General features: G+C 39.2%; 1 protein-coding gene across 1 annotated transcript in view; it reads right to left on the bottom strand.

Annotated features, from left to right (window-relative positions):
• The window catches only part of sgcz (sarcoglycan zeta), an 84,073-nt gene extending 61,690 nt beyond the window's left edge, over positions 1 to 22,383 (bottom strand). The window contains exons 1-2 of the mRNA XM_066718284.1: positions 22,189 to 22,383; positions 11,266 to 11,367 (exon numbers count right to left, since the gene is read on the bottom strand). Coding sequence (XP_066574381.1) covers positions 11,266 to 11,367; positions 22,189 to 22,383 — 297 coding nt within the window. The remainder of the gene's footprint in view (positions 1 to 11,265; positions 11,368 to 22,188) is intronic.
• Positions 22,384 to 22,699: the final 316 nt, after the last annotated feature.

The raw sequence follows: 22,699 nt of genomic DNA, 5'->3' as shown, positions 1-22,699 counted from the left end.
TAGGGGAAAACAACGTATGTTAATAAAAGACTGCCTGCCTCTCTCTCTCTCTTTTGGGGCACGGTAATAGCTGACCACAGCGGGAGACGTATAACCATGTGCCTCCTGATTGCCCGGAGGACGTTTTGCTTTTTCTTTCCTTTTGGTTTTTGTATTGCTGTCCGATTGTTGGACTGTTTGCCTTGTTTTGTTTCTCCCACTTTTTTTTGTGTTGTCGTACTCCCAATAAAAGTCCCGACAACACCGAAAAGCTGAGACTTCCGGCAGTTATTGTGTCCGGCGTCTACATATGGTGGCTGATGTGGGGAAACTCTGGGCCATTCAGCTACTCGAATAATACTCAGGAGGGCGAGAGGATGGACATAGAGGCGTCACCTATGGGACAGTTGCTGGCCGCAGTTGTGGAATTACAGGCGCAGCAGCAACAAACACTCAAGACGCTGGTGCAGCAGCTCCAGACACCAAGCCCTGCGCCTGACCCTGCTATGGCCGCAGCGATGCCGGCTTGGGCCAGTTTAAAGATCCCAAAGATGGGGCCGGAGGACAACCCGGAGGCGTTCCTCACCATCTTTGAGTGCACTGCCCGGTGTTGCGGCTGGCCAGAGTTGGAGAGGGCGATACGCCTGGCTTCCCAGTTGACCGGGGAGGTGCAGTCTGCCACCCGAGCACTCCCTCTGGGGGATGCCCTGAACTTCAAGAAACTAAAGGACAGTGTCCTAGACCGGGTCGGCCTAACGGCAGACAGGCAGCGCAACAAGTTCAAGAGCCTCCGATTCCAACCCGACTCCCGGCTCCGAGCCTTCGCGCAACAGCTGTGGGATGCCTGTCACCAATGGCTCAAGCCAGATCAGCGCTCTGCTACTGAAGTTGTGGACCTGGTGGTCCTGGACCAGTTCCTCGGCTGTCTCCCACATTCCACCGCAGAGTGGGTGAAGTCACATCAGCCCCAAGACCTGGAACAGGCCATCAGGCTTGCAGAAAACCACCTCGTTGCCTGGGATGACTACACCTCGCGACGCCCGGGGGCGGACACCCATCTACCCCTTCCCAAGACCCTCTCTGGTCCGACCCGCCCGGACACGGACGTGGCTACGGAAATTCCAGCCCTGAAACTTGCTTCTCCCCAACCCACTTTCCCTTTCTCCTCTGTCCATCCCAAAAACAAACTCATCTCTTTGGCCCCCTCCTTTTCTATCTCCCCCGGTAGTGTGGGGCCCCCTGGATCAGCCACGGTGGCATGTTGGCGTTGCGGACAGTCTGGACACCGCCAGGATGAATGCCCACTAATGGAAGTGGACTACTCCACGGTCTGTGCTGCTCGCCCCTCTGCTCGCCCTGGTTCAGCAAAGGACTTCACGGTACCGGTAAGAATCGTGGGGACGTCAAGTCAAGGCCCTCCTGGACTCTGGCTGTAGCAAGACACTGGTTCAGGTTGGCCTGGCTCCTCTGGGCACCGGCAGGCGAGGCACTAAAGTGGCTATACGGTGTATTTCTCTCTGCACACAAAGTACCTATGGCGGGTTACCTGGGTCGTGACAAGACCTTAAGCCGCATAACGGACCAGTTCTTCTGGCCAGGCATCAAAAAGGAGGTAGAAAGGTGGTGTGCTGCCTGTCCAGAGTGCCAGAAGACCAATGCCAGTGCAGTACCGCGGGCTCTGCTGGTACTGCTGCCTCGCATGGAAATACCATTTGAGCACATTGGGATGGATTTGATCGGTCTGTTAGAAAAAAGCTCCGTGGGGTATCGATTCGGTACCCGGAGGCGATTCCTCTACGGACAATGTCAGCGACTAGGATCGCCGAGGAGCTGTTTAAGGTCTTCACTCGGGTGGGGATCCCAAAGAAAATCCTGACAGATCAGGGCACTCCCTTCATGTCACGCATGATGTGAGACCTCTTGTAGGCTGCTGGGGACAAAGTCCACAAGGACCTCAATCTATCATCCCCAGACAGACGGCCTAGTGGAGCACTTTAATAAAACCCTAAAGAACATGATCTGTAAGTTTGTGAGCACAGACGCTCAGGACTGGGACAAGTTATTGCCGCCCCTGCTGTTCGCTGTACGCGAGGTTTCCCAGGCGTCCACCGGCTTCTCTCCCTTCGAGCTCCTATACGGGAGGTGGCTGAGGGGCATCCTCGATTTAATAAAGGAGGAATGGGAGGCTACTGCCCCCTTCAGACCTCTATGGTACAGCACATCCTGGACCTGAGAGATCGACTATCGGCACTAGGGAAACTTGCACAGTCGAATCTCTTACAGGCCCAGGAGCAACAACAGCACTTGTACATAAGGGGAGGCCGGTTACGATCGTTCACACCGGGGGACAAGGTATTGGTGTTACTCCCAACTTCAACATCTAAGCTGCTGGCTAAGTGGCAGGGACCCTTTGTAGTCACACGCCGCTTAGGGGAGGTTGATTATGAGGTGTGTCGCCCAGACCGTCTGAGAGAAAAGCAGATATACCATCTTAACATGCTGAAGAAGTGGCAAGACGAAGAAGCAATGTGTGCTCCCAGTTCCTCCCAAAATAAAGAGTCTGAACCCGCTGTTTCTGAGATTCGCATTGAACCCAATTTAACAAACACCCAGAAACGGCAGGTTCGCTCTTTATTAAGCCACTTCCAGCATGTCTTTTCTCACCGACCCAGGCTCACACCTCTCATTGAACACCACATCCACACGGCACCTGACACCTGCGTGCGTGTAAAACCCTATCGCACCCCCTATTACAAAAAGCAGGCTGTCAATGCAGAAGTGCAGAAGATGTTGGAGCTAGGAGTCATAGAAAAATCACAGTTGGAGTGGTGTAGCCCTATAGTCTTGGTGCCAAAGCTTGACGGCAGCACTAGGTTCTGCGTTGATTATAGGGAGCTCAATGCAGTGTCTAGGTTTGATGCCTATCCGATGCCCCGTGTGGAAGAGTTGCTGGACCGGCTGGGCGCTGCTCACTTTTTTTACGACACTGGACTGAACCAAGGGATACTGGCAGATCCCCCTCAGTCCAGCGTCCAGAAAACCGCTTTCTCCACTCCTCGGGGTTGTACCAGTTCCGCACTATGCCTTTCAGGATGCATGGAGCCCCGGCCACTTTCCAAAGGCTGATGGACTGTGTGCTCCAGCCCCACCAACAATATGCCTCTGCGTACTTGGACGATGTGGTGATTTTCAGTAAGGACTGGAATACGGCCAGTTGTTGACAAGGTTGACAACCGCTATCACCTCTTGTCCACCCCCTAAGTCCAAAAAGGAAGTTCGGCAGTTTTTAGGGTTTGCTGGGTATTATCGCCGGTTTCTACTGGACTTTGCCACCCTGGCTTACCCCCTGACTGAACTGACACGAAAAGGTGCTCCAGATATGGTCCAGTGGACGGAGCAGTGCCAGGTGGAGACGGACCACGGCCCCCTGCAGTGGCTGCACCGCATGAAGGACTCCAACCACCGCATCACCCGCTGGTATCTCGCCCTGCAGGACTTCACCTTCCGAGTGCGTCACCACCCTGGCCCTCAGCATCTCAATGCAGACTTCCTCTCCCGCCCCTTTCCTTCCCCTTCCCCTGTCCCTTCCTCTTCTTCCTCCTCTCTCTCTCCCAGCCCACCTGTCAGCGTCCTTTTCTGGGGGGTGTGTGTGTAACAGGCCACTGTCTGTCACGGCATGGCTGCTGCTGACACACGCTAATTAGGTGCTCATGTGCTGCAGCTGTGTTGGCCGCTCCCTCGCGAACAGGCTGCGGACTCACGGCTGCTTGCAATGAGCACCGAGGCAACTGTGTTGTCAGCAGCAGCTGTGCTGTGGTTACTTAATCTCTCTCTCTCTCTCTCTTTTGGGGCATGGTAGTAGTTGACCACAGCTGGAGACATATGACCCTGCGCCTCCTGATTGCCCGGAGGACGTTTTGCTTTTTCTTTCCTTTTGGTTTTTGTATTGCTGTCCGGTTGTTGGACTTTTTGCCTTGTTTTGTTTCTCCCACTTTGTTTTGTGTTGTCGTATTCCCAATAAAAGTCCCAACACCAAAATGCTGAGACTCCCGGCAGTTATTGTGTCCGGCGTCTACATGAAGGTTGTTTCTTGTTGTTGCTTTTTTTGTTCAAATAAACTTTTGCTACTTTTGCTAAAAACAGTTGTGTGCCTGCCTGTCTGACTACAGCAATGAAGATCACCCCCACAGGGTGCTTTTTGGAAAACCTGAGACGAGCATTCATGTTCTTCTAAGTGAGCAGTGGTTTCCGCCTTGCTTCTCTGCCATGAATCCCATTTTTGCCCAGTGTCTTTCTGATAGGAGAATCGTGAATACTGACCGGCCTGCACATCCCTGGATGTTGTTCTAGGCCTGAATGCTGGACCCTTATTATCCCTTCAAGTGTGTTGAATTAACTGGTGGGGGGGGATGGGGAGCAATATCCTTTTCACACCTGAAGATTTTGATTACCTTACACACCAAACAAATGAAAGAAGAACCAAACATGACTTTGGTGTCATTTTTTCTCTACAACTCCATCTATATACAACTACAACCCACAAACAGATATGACCAAACACAATGTGAAAAATGTGCAAAAATGCATAAAATCAGACAGGGGACAAATACTTATTCATAGTACTGTATATGTAATGGTGGCATAAGCTCTAAATACTCCCCCTTTTTTACTTCCTGCATAGAAAAGAAATGTAATAATGGTTCAGTAATATTAATAATTTTGTATTACTGGTATTTAGAGAGAACCTGATGAGTTTTGACACTAGAGTGGGGGGCTGGGAGGTCTGTGGAAATGTTTGCATCAGCTGAATTGTCCGTGTGATAAAACAGTTTGAGAAACATTGCCTCAAGCAAAACAATACAATTACACCCAAGTGTGTCACAAAATGGTAATTAAAAATGCAATACAGTGCAAGATTAAAGAAATACAGTAACACAATCATTCATATCACTCTTAAAGGCCACCTATCAATGTTTCCAAAAAATATTGTTTTTTATGACCTTTGGAGGAGTGTGATATTCCTGTTCAATCCTTTCATTTTTAAAGTGACGGAATGCTGTTTCACGACGTTTCATCACTTACCTGAACAGACAAGGATTTGTCTTCCCCCCCAGCAACTCGTGTAAATTCAGTGGTGCCTTACCGTTAAAGTCTTAATAATAATGATAGTAATAATAATAAATATAATAATAATAACTTTGAAATTACTGTTTTCTCGTTGCTTATCTTCAAAATGCCTACAGCACTGTGTAAAAAGGAATATTGAAAACAAACCTTATATCAATGTCTTAAACCACAATTAATTTAACAGTTAAAATGTTCTGTTCTATAGTAATATTTTAACATAATGCATAAATAGCACGGTTGCTGTATTTCATATATGTATTTTATCATTCATACTGTTCTTTAAAATCATCATATGAATCAGATTCTTTATTGCTATGTCCCTGGCCATTATACATACAACTATAAACATGTTCTTGTTGCCTACTGTTTCTCTGGTCTGACAAAGCTGGAGCACATACAGCTATCAGGAGCCTAGCAATTGTGATTTTAACTCAAGTTTCTTGAACCAAGACACAGCAATTTAATGCATTTCAGTTCTTATAAAAGCAATAGGTTGTGCTGCGTTTGGTCTCATCTTTTCTATTCAAACATATTTTTCAGTTATTTACTGCTTAAGCCTATATCTCACCTTAAACGTTTCACTTAAAACGTTTAACTGAACTGAAATAGATTGGTTGTTGTAGCTATGAATGGGAAGATGAGGGGGCATTTTGTATTTATTAATTTTGTTTGAATCTTCCCTACATGGGATTTTATAATGCAGTAGTGAGGAGTAGTGGTTAGGGCTCTGGACTCTGCTGTTGTACCCTTGAGCAAGGTACTTTACCTAGATTGCTCCAGTTAATGCCCAGCTGTATCAATGGGTAAAATGTAAAAAATAATGTGATATATTGTAACAATTGTAAGTCACCCTGGATAAGGGTGTCTGCTAAGAAATTGAGTAGTAATACATGTCTACATTGAATATCACATTTTCAAGAAGACAAGAAATGCAAAAGTGATAAAGAAATCTGCCAACAGTGAAATGACAAAAGCAGTCATGAGACTATACACACTGTAGAACCGGGTTCAATAGATATGTGGTGGTTCAGAAAAATACTTTAAAGGAAAATTTATTCAAACATGGCAATGAAGAATATGATTTAGATTTATTTTTAGACCAAGCAATGGCATGTGACTTTACATACAACAAATAAGCAATAAGCTGTATTTCTGTTGGGAACTAAACAAGGAAAGATGTATGAGGTGACAGTAACTGGCCAGCCAACAATTCCTTCTGAATAGAACGGAAGAGACAGAAGCTAATTGTGGGAGTTAAGAATGGAAATGCATTAACTTAACAATTGTCACAAAGACAAAGGAAAATGAATAACCTCCCCCAAAAAATATTGTATACATGCAGCCTATACATAATGCTAAACAGGAGGTGCTACATTGAGGATTAATGTATTATTACATACATATATGGATAAGTGATTATTTATAAGTATTATTTTACTTAATTTTTTAGCTCTCTGTATAAAATAATGGTAAAAACATCCAAAGTCCATTATAGTTTTCAAATTCAAATTGCAAATTAGGAACCTGCAATAAATTCCATGATTTGTTATGGTCTAGCCCATAATTATATGTTGTAAAAATGTTTTTAGCCAAACAGAATAAAGAGCCAATATTTAAAGCTATTCTAATGTAAATATAACACTGTAAGGTAGTAACACTGTAATAGTGTACTTGAATAGTTTACACAAGAAACATTTCAAACCATCATACACCATAGTACACAAGCTACCAAGTGCAGATATAATACAGCTACGTCCTAGGTACAGTATGTGCTGAAGGGAGGGGCAGACATAGGAGAAGTTGCAGTCAAATTAAATGCTAACAATAGTTTAGTAAGCAGGAGCATAAAGAAGCATAGTTTAATTAGAAAGTGCAGAAGAGCAAGAGTACTGAGCAGCCCAGGAGATTAGTCTGTATTACAGGTACAGATGAACAGTCTGAACAGATGTGTCTTAAGAAATCACCGAAAGGTGGTCAGGGACTGTGCGGTCCTGACCTCCGTGGGAAGGTTTGTTGGGTAGCACATGCAGGCAGGCCGGCCAGGAAGGAGCTGCAGTAATCCAGGTGGGACAGAAACAGGGTCTGGACAAACAGCCCTTGAAGATGGGATGGATTCTGTGTATGTTCCTCAGAAAGAAAGCCCAGGACAGATCCACAGGACTTGTATATTGTGCTCTATATTATTGTACCCATTAATCATTACTACATTACATTTAACCTGAATTGACAATGTGATAGTTTGTTAGAGTCACCTTAAAGTTGTTGGCCAAATGTATTTAATAAAGGTCTGGAAGGGGAGGCAGATGTGTTGAAACATGAAAACATCCATGTTTATAATTGAATGCAAATCCAGCTTTAGAAAATCTAATTGTCATGATGCCTTTCGTGCACTATTAATTTAAATGTGTATATTAAATTACAGAAGGCAGAAGGAAACTGAAAATATGCACTTCATTCATTAAAAGAAAACAAATCAAATCAAATCAATTGATACTGGGAGAAACATCTTTTACTTATTATGAAAGTACAGTAATATAATATTTTATAGTATGCTTGCATACATTGTTGTGTTGTTACTCACCAAGGAGGTAGTGAAGTGAACTATAGGAGCTATTATCCATTGAAAATGAATGCCCCACAAAATGTAACCTCATTAACGACTTTATGAATGGAAGGCATGTTGAATGCAATGCAAATTAATGTGTGGAATTTTGTATTATATTACATAAATATACACCGATCAGCCATAACATTATGACTACCTGCCTAATATTGTGTAGGTCCCCCTTTTGCCACCAAAACAGCCCTGACCTGTCGGGGCATGGACTCCACTAGACCTCTGAAGGTGTGCTGTGGTATCTGGCACCAAGACGTTAGCAGCAGATTCTTTAAGTGCTGTAAGTTGCGAGGTGGGTCTCCATGGATCGGACTTGTTTGTCCAGCACATCCCACAGATGCTCAATTGGATTGAGATCTGGGGAATTTGGAGGCCTATTCAACACCTTGAACTTGTGATTCATCAGACCAGGCCACCTTCTTCCATTGCTCCGTGGTCCAGTTCTGATGCTCACGTGTCCATTGTAGGTGCTTTCGGCAGTGGACAGGGGTCAGCATGGGCACCCTGACTGGGCTACGCAGCCCCATACGCAACAAACTGCGATGCACTGTGTGTTCTGACACCTTTCTATCAGAACCAGCATTCACTTTTTCAGCAATTTGAGCTATAGTAGCTCATCTGTTGGATCGGACCACACGGGCCAGCCTTTGCTCCCTACGTGCATCAATGAGCCTTGGCCACCCACGACCCCGTCGCCGGTTCACCGCTTTTCCTTCCTTGGACCACTTTTGATAGGTACTGACCACTGCAGACCAGGAACACCCCACAAGAGCTGCAGTTTTGGAGATGCTCTGACCCAGTCATCTAGCCTTCACAATTTGGCCCTTGTCAAAGTCACTCAGATCCTTATGCTTGCCCATTTTTCAGGCTTCTAACACGTCAACTTTGAGGACAAAATATTCACTTGCTGCCTAATATATCCCACCCACTGACAAGTGCCATGATAATGAGATTATCAGTGTTATTCACTTCACCTGTCAGTGGCCATAATGTTATGTCTGATCGGTTTATATTTCATTTGTCAAATATATTTAAACAGCGTTTTCTGGGTTATGAACGTGAGAGTGTATGTGTTTGTATTGGGAGTTGGGGGGCCCACAAAATTATATGAATGTTACACAGTTTAATCATGTTATTTAATCATATGATTCAAGTGATGTGGAACCACTGCCCTTCTCCACCCAGTTTTCTATGTGAAAGGGGCTTGTTTTGATACTGGGAATTATCAATGGTTTTGTACCAGGAAAGCTTTAAACATCAACATTCTTGATGAGTTTGATTTGGTCCTTAGTCCTTAGTTTTTCTTTTTTGTTTATTTAATTATTTTGTCATTTACACACTTACTTACTGTGTGGCTTGAAAATCAGCATTCAGAAAGTAATGTTTCAAACTTGCCAAAACATACTGATTTATTTAGGCCACCTTTTGATACTGCTCAGAACACAAAATATAGGACCAGGCTTGATCCTTCTGTATTTCAGACTCATAACCACTCCCATATTGCAATTTGTAAGAAGCACTATGTTGACAAGCTGAAAATGTTTGTTCCAAGGGGTAGTAACTGGGATGAAGGAGAAAATAAAAGACGCAGATAGATGGCATGCTTAAAAAACTGTTGAGTCAGTGTAGATGAGATGGCTGGTATAAGGTAGGGAAGGACTGAAGGAGAGTGCATCAGGAGTGCAAAGTGTTTGCCAATGATAATGTTCTGAATGTAATTCTGTGTAAATAGTTCTGCATAACTGAGCCCCAGCTATTTCTCTCCTGTGATGCTGTTCCTGGGCTGTCACTGAGCAGATCATGAGGAGAGGAAACCTGCAATTGGATGGGTTGAGCAAAGGTCACATAGGACAGAGACAAAAGGACAACTGAAACTCAGGGTTGAATGAATGAGTACTGCTGGTGAAAAAGTGTGTACCTTAGAGTAAGTGTGTGAGTGTGCTGAGAAGCACGTCTATAATTTAGTTTGTTTTAGAGTTTTATTTGTCTGTCTTTGTCAGTTACAGGAGCTGTGTTTTGAGTTAAGACAAATAAAACGTTTTATTTGCAGTCAATTACAGGACAGTGTCTGCATTCTCATACCAGACCTTTGTCATTACAATATTAATATATACATTTGTCATAATTTGTTTGTATTTATAATAAAATAATCTACTGGTGAAAGTGCATAAACTCACAAAATGTTGCCAATGTTGAAACATATTGAAATATTCCAACCCAAAGAAAACATTAGACAGGGCTGACAGATATTTAGATTTGTTAGTTTTGATTTAACACAGTTAAACTGGAGAATAGTTTTCCAAAGGGAACTAGATCTGGAAAAGCCTTCCACTTTGTTAACACAAAACACACAGTTAACAGAAATTGAGAGCTTGGCATTTAAGAAAATTTGGGAAGCAAAATCATCAATCAGCATGTGATTTATGTCATTATATACGATTAAGAATCAGTATTCTGGATGATAAGTATTATTTTATCAAAAGGTAGATACACCTACTAATGGGAAGTGATAAACTCATACCTAAAGGTAAGCTTTTATTTTCTGTTACTGTTATATTTGGTAAAGACTTACTTTCACAAAACAAACAAATATATACCCACAAGCAGTTCACCGCAATTTACGCTGCCTGTCCAGTCACGTATGAGAACACACAAAGACTGACTTATACCTCAAATGTGAACGGGGTCTCTGAAAAATAAAGGACTCATTTTGAGGAGGACTTGAACCGGTCTAATAAGTGTGACTGGGGTCTAAGATTTTAAATGGTGCCTGGTCAAAGTTCTCAGGAAAAGCACTTGTAGGAGGAAGAGCAAAGTTCAAAGCCAGCTGGAGACAGAACGAAAATAGAAAAGACTCACCCATAGCAACCCATTATAGGGTCACCAGCACAAATATAAGCGCAACCTGACTATCTGCATCCCGATTCCTCACAAAAGTAAACTGCTTCACACAGTAGGTTGTAGACTGTCTCCATAAACCCACGTAAGTTTACAATTTTATTATTGTTTGTGTGTGGAATGGGATGGGAAGGGCAGCTTAAAATATGAAGATTGAATGCAAGGGAGGGAAGATGATCAAATTAAGGTTGAGAACATTTGATTCTAGCACCAGCTTTTGTAATACAGTTAACCAAACACTTTACCACTGAGTAATTTGCTGCTGGCAGGCTGTTCAATGGTCTTGTGGAATGGAGCCTTGGATTTTCCCTTGCTTTCCTTTTGTGTAAGTGGAATTTGGGACCGCCTTTAGTTTTTGCTTGTTATTAATTATTTTTATTTTTGTGCATTAAAAAAAGTTTTGCTTCTTTGAATTCTTGGTCTATAAATGCTGTTCCCCCCAAACAAAAGGACCTGAGAGCTGGGTTGTTGTATAACAGTGTTTATATTTAAGAACAATTGAATAGTCACATTCTAACAGTCCAATGATAAGCTCTGTAATGTATACTAAAAAAATGTTTTATTTTATTACATATGTACGTGATATTTATAATGCATTTGGAAATCTAAAAAACACATACTGTAAAATACAAATGTTTGCTTACCTTTCTTGATCGTATTTCTTTGACATACAATGGAAGAAGAAATTGAGAAATACCCTCCAGCCTTATCCCATCCTTGTTTACTCTAAGATTGCCCATTCCGTCCTGCCAAGAAACCAAAACAAACAACAATAACTGACATAGAAAATATCAATAACTGTCTAACTAGCTTTCAACAACTGACATGCATTTTAGACATTTTACTGATGTTCATAATTGCTAGAAAACATATCATTTTATATTTATCTTATTATATATGATATTTGTAACAGGATAGCTATGTGAGTAGTAAGGAAGGAAGACTCTGACACAGACTGAAGGTGAACCGTGCTCTTTATTCCTACTTATTGCTCTTATGTTTCGCCTTTATAAAGGCAGAACTGGCAGTGGAAAGAACTGCAGAATTTAAAAGAAAATATGTGACGCTACACCACAAAAAAGTCAGAAACATGCCCATTTCCACAGCAAGCAGTTTATGTGCAAACTCTACTGTTTGAAATAATATATCCCAAAATGGTCACATTTTAAAAGATAACTGGTCCATTTATTGTAAATTAAAGTAAATTGCTGATGGACATTTCATGGTTAATTGCAATGTGTAACACTTTTGTTTCCTGTTATCGTGATGCTCTCTATATTCTTGTGGGTCTGTTGTGCACTGTTCAGTGCTGTACATCATGTTGTAATCCTAACTTTATCAAACACTTCTATTCACTTTTCGGTAAAATGAATAAAACTAAGTATTACACAACAAAAGCACAAGACACTCCTTTGCATTACTGTAGGTAAACAACAGATCCTCTATAGTGCAATAAACTAAGACCATTTAAACCCGAGAGGGACATTTAATCTGTGACTCAAGCATAGTGTCTCAAGGAATGTCAGAACACACATGGCAAGGATTTGTCTGCTAAATGTCATGTGAATATGATGGATATAAGTGTATATTGCTAAAGAGTTTATGAAGAGAATGTCCTGAACTTTAACAACCATTTTGTATATTCCAAGTAGTGGGACTTTAAAATGTCAAAACTTTGTGAGCAACTATTATATATAAAGCAACAATCCAGCTCAATCAGTAATTAAGAAAAGTCTAATTTTTGAAAATGTTGGTGATGTGACTGGTTTAGTGGTGGAAGGTCACATCACCTTGATAGCTAGCCTGCTGCAGTTGCCATCACAATGATGCTAATGATTAGTACTTAACTACTACAGTAGTTTGTCAGTTGTCAGCTAATGATTTTTGATGGTATTGTATATTTTTAAATACATGTTGTTTTAATGTGCACTGTGTAATATAGTATTTTCAGTACTGAGTATTTATGGCGTGGTTGTTTTTTGACCTAAACTCTGTATTGGTCATTGCTGTTATTTCAATGTGCACAGTACACTATTCACATTTGTATGTATTACTAAATCTATTTCAGTGTATGTTAAAGTGCAATACATGTTCTGTGATTCTATTCAAATGTTTGCATCTCTCTTATTTTTAGCTAAACATTTTCTCTTCACCATAAAGATGGGTACCACTAAAATGTTTTGTGGCGAGGTGGGGCCCCCTACAATCAAATCTTGCCTATGGCACCCAAAAGGCTAGGGCCGGCCCTGCATGTTCTTACTTTAAATACAAGTTTAAGTAAAACTAATTTTAGCAAATAGGTTACATTGTGTTTATTCAGTACTTGAATCTGTTCAAATAAGCAACAATAACCTTGGGTCATGCACCCAAAAAATAGAAAATTACAAATACAATTTAAAACAAAATTGGATATCAGGGGGGAAAAATATTCTGAAATAGGGAGGTGCGCTTCTATTATGATGAATATGGTGTGTGTGTGTGTCTATATATATACAGTGAGGGGAAAAAAGTATTTGATCCCCTGCTGATTTTGTACGTTTGCCCACTGACAAAGAAATGATCAGTCTATAATTTTAATGGTAGGTGTATTTTAACAGTGAGAGACAGAATAACAACAAAAAAATCCAGAAAAACGCATTTCAAAAAAGTTATAAATTGATTTGCATGTTAATGAGTGAAATAAGTATTTGATACCCTATCAGTCAGCAAGATTTCTGGCTCCCAGGTGTCTTTTATACAGGTAACGAGCTGAGATTAGGAGCACTCTCTTAAAAGGGGATCAAATACTTTTTTCCCTCACTGTATATACATATATATACATATATATATATTGGTGGGAATAGGGTTGCCTCTTGTCAGCATTGGCAGCTGCATCTCATTGAGGTGCTATTTATCTATTTCTTTTTTGTACACCATGCTACTGTATTGGAGAGAGCACGTCACCTTTGATTGAAAATGTAATTACGTGAGAGAACACATCAGGGGTAATGCAATACTTAAAGGGGAAACCAAAGAAAGAGAAAGAGGTTCTAACTTATTGAAAATATACATAATGGTACTAACGTCAATTTCACATTAATTAACTACCATGTGCTCTAGGTAAAATGGTATTTTACATCATGGGTGTATGGGCATAAATGTTGTTATGTTTAATGGTTATTAAAAACATTTTTTTGGAGGGTGCAAGAGGAGGCAGTATAGGGGTATCTGTGGGAACCAGACTTCTGAGTACAAAAAAATATAATAAAACCCAAGGAGACATCTATATAATCCCCAAAAAGTATACAACCAGATACAAAATCTGGTCCACAAAAACCAAGTGTTACATATTAGAAGTATAATGTAAATGAAAGATGAAATACTTTAGTCACTAGTATACAAACAAATATTATTTGATTATACTTGGTTAAGATAAATGCACTATTGTTTCTCCTGCTTTGATGTTCCGTTTGATCCAGAACATTACGACACGTAGTCTGACTCTGAATAAGATACAGTAAATGCATCAGAGTTCCACTTCCCTTCGAACAGGTTTGTATAGCTATGCACAATGTGAGAAGAAAACGTTTCACATGTCTGAATGCTCTGTAGTGTTTACAGTATAAGATGATAGAAATTTAAACATTTATAGGTTATTTTGCTACTGCTCAAACAGGATGTTGTAAAAATGAGAGTGTTTAGGTAAATAATATATTTAATTTCTTCTACAACACACAATATCATCATGTAGGTAACTTTTGGCAGAAGGGTTTGTTAGTCAACCGAATTCTCATGCAGAGTAACAATTAGCACAAGATCATTACATTTCATATTCTGTTATGAATGGTAGTAATTGAAATACAATGCTAATGAGCCATATGTATCCATGGCTACATTTTCTGTTGAAATAGGAAATACATTCTTGTCTAGGCTATTGGTTTTAGTATACTCTTGGTAAAACTTCTAGTTGACCACCAGGCCAAAACAAACATGACAAAATCTGTAAGTACGCAAATTGCGATTCTCAAAGTTTAATGTACTTATTCAAAGTCATTATAACAAGGATTCTGTTTTCTGTTGTAAATTTGACAAGTGCCCCAAAAATGTGTAATTTACTTAATTGCCATGGTAAGGTACTTGGTACAGTACAGGAAGCACATATCATTTGGGTATTATACAGTGTCTTTAGGTAGTATTCACACCCTTGGGCTTTTCCACATTTTGTTGTATTACAACTTGAAATTTGTATGATTTTACATAGTTGATTGATTTAAACAACCTACTCAACACTTTGAAGAGGCAAAGTAATTATTATTGTGAAACAACAGTTAATGAAAAGAAAGCCCCGATTAGACAAGTATTCAACCCCCTATGTCAATATTTGATAGAACCACCTTTTGGGGTAACTCTCTACCAGGTTTGCACATCTGGACTGTGCAATATTCACTCATTCTTCTTGGTAAAATTGTTCAAGCTGGATGAGGATTGTTGGTGGACAGCAATGCTCAAGTCTCGATATAGATTTTCATTCGATTGAAGTTCAGTCTTTGACTGGGCCACTAGAGGATTCCGTATATTGTTTTTCAGCCACTCCAGTGTCACTTTGGCTGTGTGCTTGGGGTCATTGTCCTGCTGAAAGGTGAATATCTGTCTCAGTCTTAGGTCTTTCGTTGTCCTCAATGATTTGCCTGTATTTAGCTCCATCCATTTTGCCCTTTACCTTGACAAGCTTCCAAGTCCCTGTCACTGCAAAGCATCCCATCCAAGTCTTAAGTTTAAACTACTGTGCTTTAAAACAAAAATGATCATCAAGTTTAGTCAAAATATATAATGATATGCATGCACATTATTTCAATTCTGCACGTGTTGTGTGGATTCTAGTTTAGAAATAATGATAGCAGAGTTGGAGATCACAAGTCTATTTGAAATCCGTGTTGTTGTTTTTCAGTTCAAAGTTGATAGATTTGTCACCAAAAAATTTACAATAAAACAAAAGAGTGTGACAATAAGCATCAAACTCCGTAAGTACAATAATTCATATTTGGAGTTCGGCTTTACATGTGAGGGTCCCAAAGATAAACCCAAACCCAAGGGTGTTATATATTTGTTGTTTGAAAGCATGCAAGTTTAGTCAGAAAACTGACTGAATAAATAGAAAAATTGATGGAAAATTTCCAATGTTAAAAATGTCCAATGTCTCTGCCTATTTAATTCAAATCAATGAATCCACAGATGTAGGAAATTAGGCTCAGCTGTTAGTATTTGTTTGCAAGATTTCTTTTGTTCTCTCGCATTGCCAACATGAATAATAGGAGCAGATAAAGGTATTTAATGGGGCAGCTGTATCAGATTGGGCAAGGGTTATGACTGGCAGTAAAAAAAAATTGATAGGGAGAATAAAACAGGTAGCACCAACTGTTGCTTCAACACATTGCATTTTACACAGAGAAGCAAGGGCATAGAAAAAAATGAGCATGAAATAGAATTATATTGTACATTGTACAACAATTTGAATTTCATAATGGCCAGGCCCTTGAAGTTGTGTATTTTTGCTGCTCTGTGCAAATAAATGGATGCAGACTACCAGGGCCAGGGAAGAGACAGTTTGCTGGCTTTCCCATCGAGCTATATTGTGGAGAGTGTTTGACAGAGCTAACTAGTTTTTTGATGGAGCAGAATTCTTCTATTGTAGATTAATTCAAAGGTCCCAAATGAAATGCCAAACTCACATACTTGGCAGATTTATTTGATGACCTAAATAGGCTTAACACAAGCATGCTGGGTCAACACACTAATGTCATGGATCACTCTGATAAAATCAAAGGTTTCATGATGTTCTCCTGCCTAACTGACTTGGCCTGATTTATAATTAAACTAATTGAACTGAATGACATGTTTTTGTTTATTTGTTTGTTTGTTTGTTTGTTTTACATCAGCGCTGTGGATTAAACATCTTGTGTTTTTAGTTCGACATCCCAACTGAATATCCAGAGCTTACTGCAAAAACAAAGGAATCCTTGCTGGCTTTTGCAGCTGCATAGTTATGCGAGTCTGGGTTTTCTGCACTGGCTATTATTAAAACAAAGTACAGAGCAAAATTAGATATTAAAGAAGGGATGAGATTTTGCCTTTCTGACATTTTAACAAGGATTGACAAGCTTTGCAAGACCCACCAGGCCCAAGTGTCAAGTATACGTTTTAATGTAAATTACATTGTTTATTCAGAGATCAATTTTTAGGAAAGACAAACACTTTTTTAGGGGGGTAGTGCTTGAGTTGGTGCATGTACAAAAGGGGTATAGGAGTATACCTGTAAAGGGGTGTTCACATTTTTAACCATGTTATTTTAATAATTAGGTTTCCCCCCCATAAGTTTTCAAGAACTTTCTTTTAAATTGCATTTTTAATACAGCAGATATCTTTAATTTCACACAGCTTTGCATTTTCCCCGAAAGACACAGTGACCTAAGGAAGATCTCTTAATTAAAAATATATAAATAAAATCAGAAAAATAAAATAATAAATAAATAATAACCAGCTTCACATAATATGTCAAAAACAATTAGGCAACTCCCAAGTCTTACCACATGTTTTCTCCTCTACAAGAAAACTAAATAATTACGGATCTTAATTTGAGTTAACTCTATTCCAAGTATCAGTAGGTAGAGCATCGTGTCAAAGGTTAGACAGTAATGTGACCTATTGCAATATGATACTAACAAACAACGTAATAAAACTAGAAACTTTAACACATTTTCACTAAAGTTAAAGCCAGCAAAAATGCCATCTTCAATGACAAGGTGCCAGGTGCCCTGGGTGGACATCTTGCATACCAGCAAACTAAGCTAAGGAAAAATTAATGTACACATCTCTCAGATCAGTCACTGGGCTGGACAGACTCAGAAATGAGCTTGAGGTCGCATTGAGATCAAAGATGGGGCACAGGCCCCTGTGTGTCTTAAGCACCAGGAGGAATGATGAGTAGAAACTTTCTGAGAAATCAAGACCCACTGCACAAATGGCACACTTGAACAGCCGCATTGGAATTTCTTGGTCTGAGCATAGAAGAGGGTCCATTACAGTGGCAATTGCTACCATCCCCCTCAATGTCTTTGTTTTAGAAGGACATATCTACATTAAATAATAAAACACTTTTCTCATTGGAGTGTCTTATTTTACGGGTGGGGGGTTCATTAAAGAAGTAAATACAAATCTATGTAGCAGCAATAGGTCTACACCATCTGGAGATAAAATTACATTTTTGATAATACTGAAGTATTTACTGTATTAAAAATATGAATATGCAAAATTGCAGATATTGTACAAATACCCCAAAAAGTATATGACAAAATTCAAACAAGATCAATCAACGTGAAATTTAAAATAAACTAAGGAAAAACTGTGTGTGTGCATACTTCCCAAATAGGCTGTTTCCAGGGTGGGCGTCTGTCATGATTTGTTTCCTGGAGTCATAGTGAAAAGTTTGTACAAGAATGTATGCAGATCATCATACAGATTAAAGCAAGACCTGCACGACTTTTATATGAAAGTCATGTGAAAAAATTAAGATAAATAGATTTTATACAGATGAACAGATACAAAAAAATCTTTAATCAGTCTTCCATATTAAAATTGATTGTACATTAAATATACAAGATATTTACATATTGCTTTAGTTATTGAACTCAACTTTGTTATGTTGACAGTTCTTTAATTATATTTCATTTTAGTAATCTGATTAAATAACTGATTTGGAGTATTGTATCAGTCTATGTTACAGATTATTTTATCAACAAGGTAATTAGTACTGTGTAGCAGAATACATTGTCAAAGTAACCCTCCCAACACTGTTGACGGGCCCTTGTTTTGTTGCAGCTGGTGTTTCCAGAGAGGAAACAGGCTATTATGCTACCATTGTCCAGCAGGGTCCAGAGAGATAGAATGCCTAAGTACTCCATCAGAAACGGGGGTGTACTGCCAGGCTACTGTGGAATGGCTCTAGGGATCAGCTAAGCTAGGTATCTGTTGGCCTCTCTCTGCTGCTGAAAGCACATCAACATCTCTTCAATTGCTGGGCCATTTTGCAGTGTCGAAGAGCGAGCCCTTGTTGGCCTTCGCCTGTGACACCTGCAGCTGACCAGCATTCAGATTAGCTATTTGGACCAAGACTTCCGAGACCAGTCTGAGCTCCTGCCTTTGACTGTCAGACGAATGTGCAGACACGTCTAGCAGCTCTTGCTGATACACTGCTAAGAGACTGTCCGTGCTGGAAATACTGGCAGCCTGCCACAGCACTTTAAACACCTCTGGTTTGGGCTTGGCAATGAGGTCCTTTGCTGAACCAGCCATGGCTAGAGGCCTAAACCAGGAAGCCGATTCTGATGTCAACCGGTGGAAAGTGCTCGCAGCCAGCTAGTAAGCACTGCTCTGTGAATTCTCCCTCTTTTCTGGCATTTTTGGATAACATTCAATTCTTCATTTTCATTGATTTTAAACATCTCAACAGACTACAAAAATGTAATCAAAAGAAATAAAAAGAAACAAATTATTCAAGCAAACAACATCAAAACAAGTTAAACCATCTCTTGAGATGAGTAAAGAGCATACAAACTGGATTAGGGAAAATAGAAACTAAGATGGAGGTACAAGGATAGAAAATACAGCAACTGGAAGCAAATCTAAATGATCAAGACCATTGCCAAAGAAGGAACAACATTCAGATATTGGGACTGCGGGACGAAATTGAGGGAGAACCAGCAATTTCTTTACTCAATTCCTTCAAATTTAGGCATTAACTTTGTATGGGAATATGGCACACACTTCTCTACCCTGCTAAGCTGGTTTTGACCTGGAACAGCAATAAGGAGGTACAATGCAATCCCAAGAAAGTGATTAACATTATCAACGCAGAGGACACCGACAACACTATAATGACTTGGATTAACACTTAAAATTACAAACACAAACAAGGTAAATTGTCAGCAGGTCTAAATGGCGAAGATACAGCAAGTTGGCAGGTTTGGGTTATATAAGGTTATACCTTATTATTGTAGGTTTATTCAATTTGTTCTTATTGTTCATTTTCATACTGAAATTATAAATAATTGTATTCTACTAACAATATAAACAATTTGCCTTAATGATAGTTAGAAGAGTGTTACATGTTTATGATGCTCAAACAGTAATAAGGGAGAAAAAGGGGGAAATAGTGAAATAAATATTTGCTATTCTACTTGCTACTAAGCTACAACTACACACTGAGCAGATAAAGTGAGGGGGGAGGGCAGAGGGCGTTTCATCAAGGTTATGTTAAAAAACAATGCCCTTTTTTTGGCTCTGTTTCAATGGTTAAATGTTGTGGTTTAAAAATAACTCCAACAAACGTAACTAAATCAACTAAATCGAGAGTAAACAGATTACAGAATGGACAGTTCTAAAATGACTTTCATTTAATTTAATGTTAAAGGCATATTTAACCAGATCAAAAGAGAAGGGATTCTAAACTGTCAGAAAATGATGGAATGTGATATAGCATTTTTGCAGGAGCACTTAAGTGAAGGGGAAGCAGACAAACTTGAACAGAAATGTGATACTATGTTCTCTTCTAAAGCTAGACTCTTAATTAAGAAGACTGTGCCATATACTCTTATCTGAAGGGCAGTTTTTAAGTCTCTCTATATTACAATTGGTAAGAAACAATTATTAGTAGTAAATATCTATGGCCCAAATATAGATTACCCGGATTCCTTTAATGAAACAAATGAAATACTTACTATACTTTCCAATATACTATTGATTATGGAGGGTGATCCCAAAAAGCTTGATCTTATTTTAGATTGCATGAGCACAAAATGCAAACACTCTACCAAGACAGCTTTGCTGAATTTGATAGATTTGGGGCTAATAGATATATGCCAGATACTACACACAAAAGAAAGAAGTGCATTCACAGCGAACGTAAGGCACATGTGCTGCTATTGTGGTTTATATATATATATATATATATATATATATATATATATATATATATATATATATGATTTTAATGATATTCTTGAATCTTTTTACAGTAAACTAAATTAAGCAGAAAAACTAATGGACTCTGTGACTGCTATATCGTATCCTTAATTATGTACAATGCAGCGAAATAATGTTTTTAGATCCCAGAAATACATCTGCAAAGTTTATTTAAAATAAGCTGACAAGATTTATAATTTGCGCAATAGAATTGACAGAAATAGAGAAGCTGCCTTTTATACCTATAATATTAATTATGTAAACAGTGTCAATTTTAACACATTTTGACAAATCTTTGAATAAAGCAGTTATTTTGTATGGTGTTTTCCAACCATTTCCAAACAAAGACACACTGATTTAGCTCACACTTTTGTGCAGTACAACATCCTCCTCATCCACCTTGTTATAAGCACACTATAATTTAATCATACTAGGGACCTGTTTCATTGAAATAAATTAGAATCTAGTAATCCTTTTATTTTTCTCATGTTTTTGCCCAAATCCCATAGCACAGCTGTATATATGTGCTCCAAGATTTGACACTATGGCCTACAACAGTGGTTCTCAAACTATGCTTATTGTTCCATGAGCTGGACCGTTGTGTTTCGCTGCTAATATTGAACAATGGCGGTCTTACTGAATTCGCAGAAATAATTCAGTTAATAGATAGGATTTTATAACTTTTATGGTTGTTTTCTCACATTGACTTCTCTTAAACTTATATTGGCTTCTACCGCTTGTCTGCTAGAGAGCACTGTTCCCATTGCCTTGATATCTAACATTGTTATTAATCAATGGATGTAGCAGGGCTTGCAGTGCTTTTAGCATTTGCTTGCTATTTGCATGATGGTGAAGTTCAATAGGATTTTCCTCTTGAAACTGAAAAGTGTGACTGCATTTGCAATCCATTTAACAGCACAGCCCTTGAATTCAGTCGTAAAGAAATGGAGCAGTATATTAAAGTTAGAATTTTCCAGTGAAGAATCTGATCAAGTTCTGGGCAAAAGTACTGTGATTTGTGTACTGTGATTTCCCAGATATTGCAAAACAAGCTCTCCTTAAAACCCTGCCCTTCGCTACCACCTACCTATTTGAAACTGGATTTTCTAGCTACATGTCCACACAAAAAGTACAGAAACAAACTGAATGCAGATCCCGAAATGTACATTAAACTGTCAACTATCTCACACATATGATATCAAACATCTTTGCTGAGCCTGTCAGGCTCATCCATTACATTACATTTGGTAAAATAGTCTAAATTTGATTTAATACATTATTATTTTTTTATAAAAAGATACAGATACCATGCATATAATATGATGGCATTAAATGTATAATTTTGTCATGGTGTTCCGTAAATAGCATCATGACTTCCAGGTGCTCCGCAATTTGAAAATGTTTGAGAACCACTGGCCTATAACATCATCTATTTGTTCTAGTGCACAATATATAATTTTAATATCTAGCTGGTTAACCCATATTTGTCATACAAGGCAGAGAAAAAAAAAGAGACACCTACAGAGAATTAGGGTGTGTACAAATATTGTGATATGTATTTTTTAACTTACCACTGTGAAATTCATCACTTTTAGTATCCATATGGTCAATGCCAGATTTACAATCATTATAACCAACAGGAGAAGGACAAAGAAGTACAAGCATCTCTTCCTCCAACCATATATTCCAACTGGATAAACAGGAGCACAGCCTGATCTCTGAAGGTTATTTGGCTGTGCAGCCAAAATATACTGCTCCTGAGTCATCTGGAAAAGAGAAACACAAAAACATATGTCAAGGACAATACACTGAGGATGAAACAATTATTACAAATTTTACTTTAGCTTCAGGAATTAATTATGTTTACACTGTTCTTTGTTTGTCAATTACAATAACACACATTCACATATTTTCCTGACAATTTAGGAATTCAACACAAATATGCAAATATAAGAACACGTAAAATCCTGTAATCTGAAGTGGTCTGTTCTACAATTGCAATCATGTAGTATATAACAGCTATACCAGTAATTCACCCGACACCCTCCCACAAGAATGATCTCTTTCAAAATCAGTATTTTA

The sequence above is a fragment of the Amia ocellicauda genome, chromosome 12 (genome assembly GCF_036373705.1).
Source record: "Amia ocellicauda isolate fAmiCal2 chromosome 12, fAmiCal2.hap1, whole genome shotgun sequence".
Taxonomy (NCBI): domain Eukaryota; kingdom Metazoa; phylum Chordata; class Actinopteri; order Amiiformes; family Amiidae; genus Amia; species Amia ocellicauda.
The sequence above is the reverse complement of the archived record's forward strand: the minus strand, read 5'-3'. Positions and strand labels throughout refer to the sequence as shown.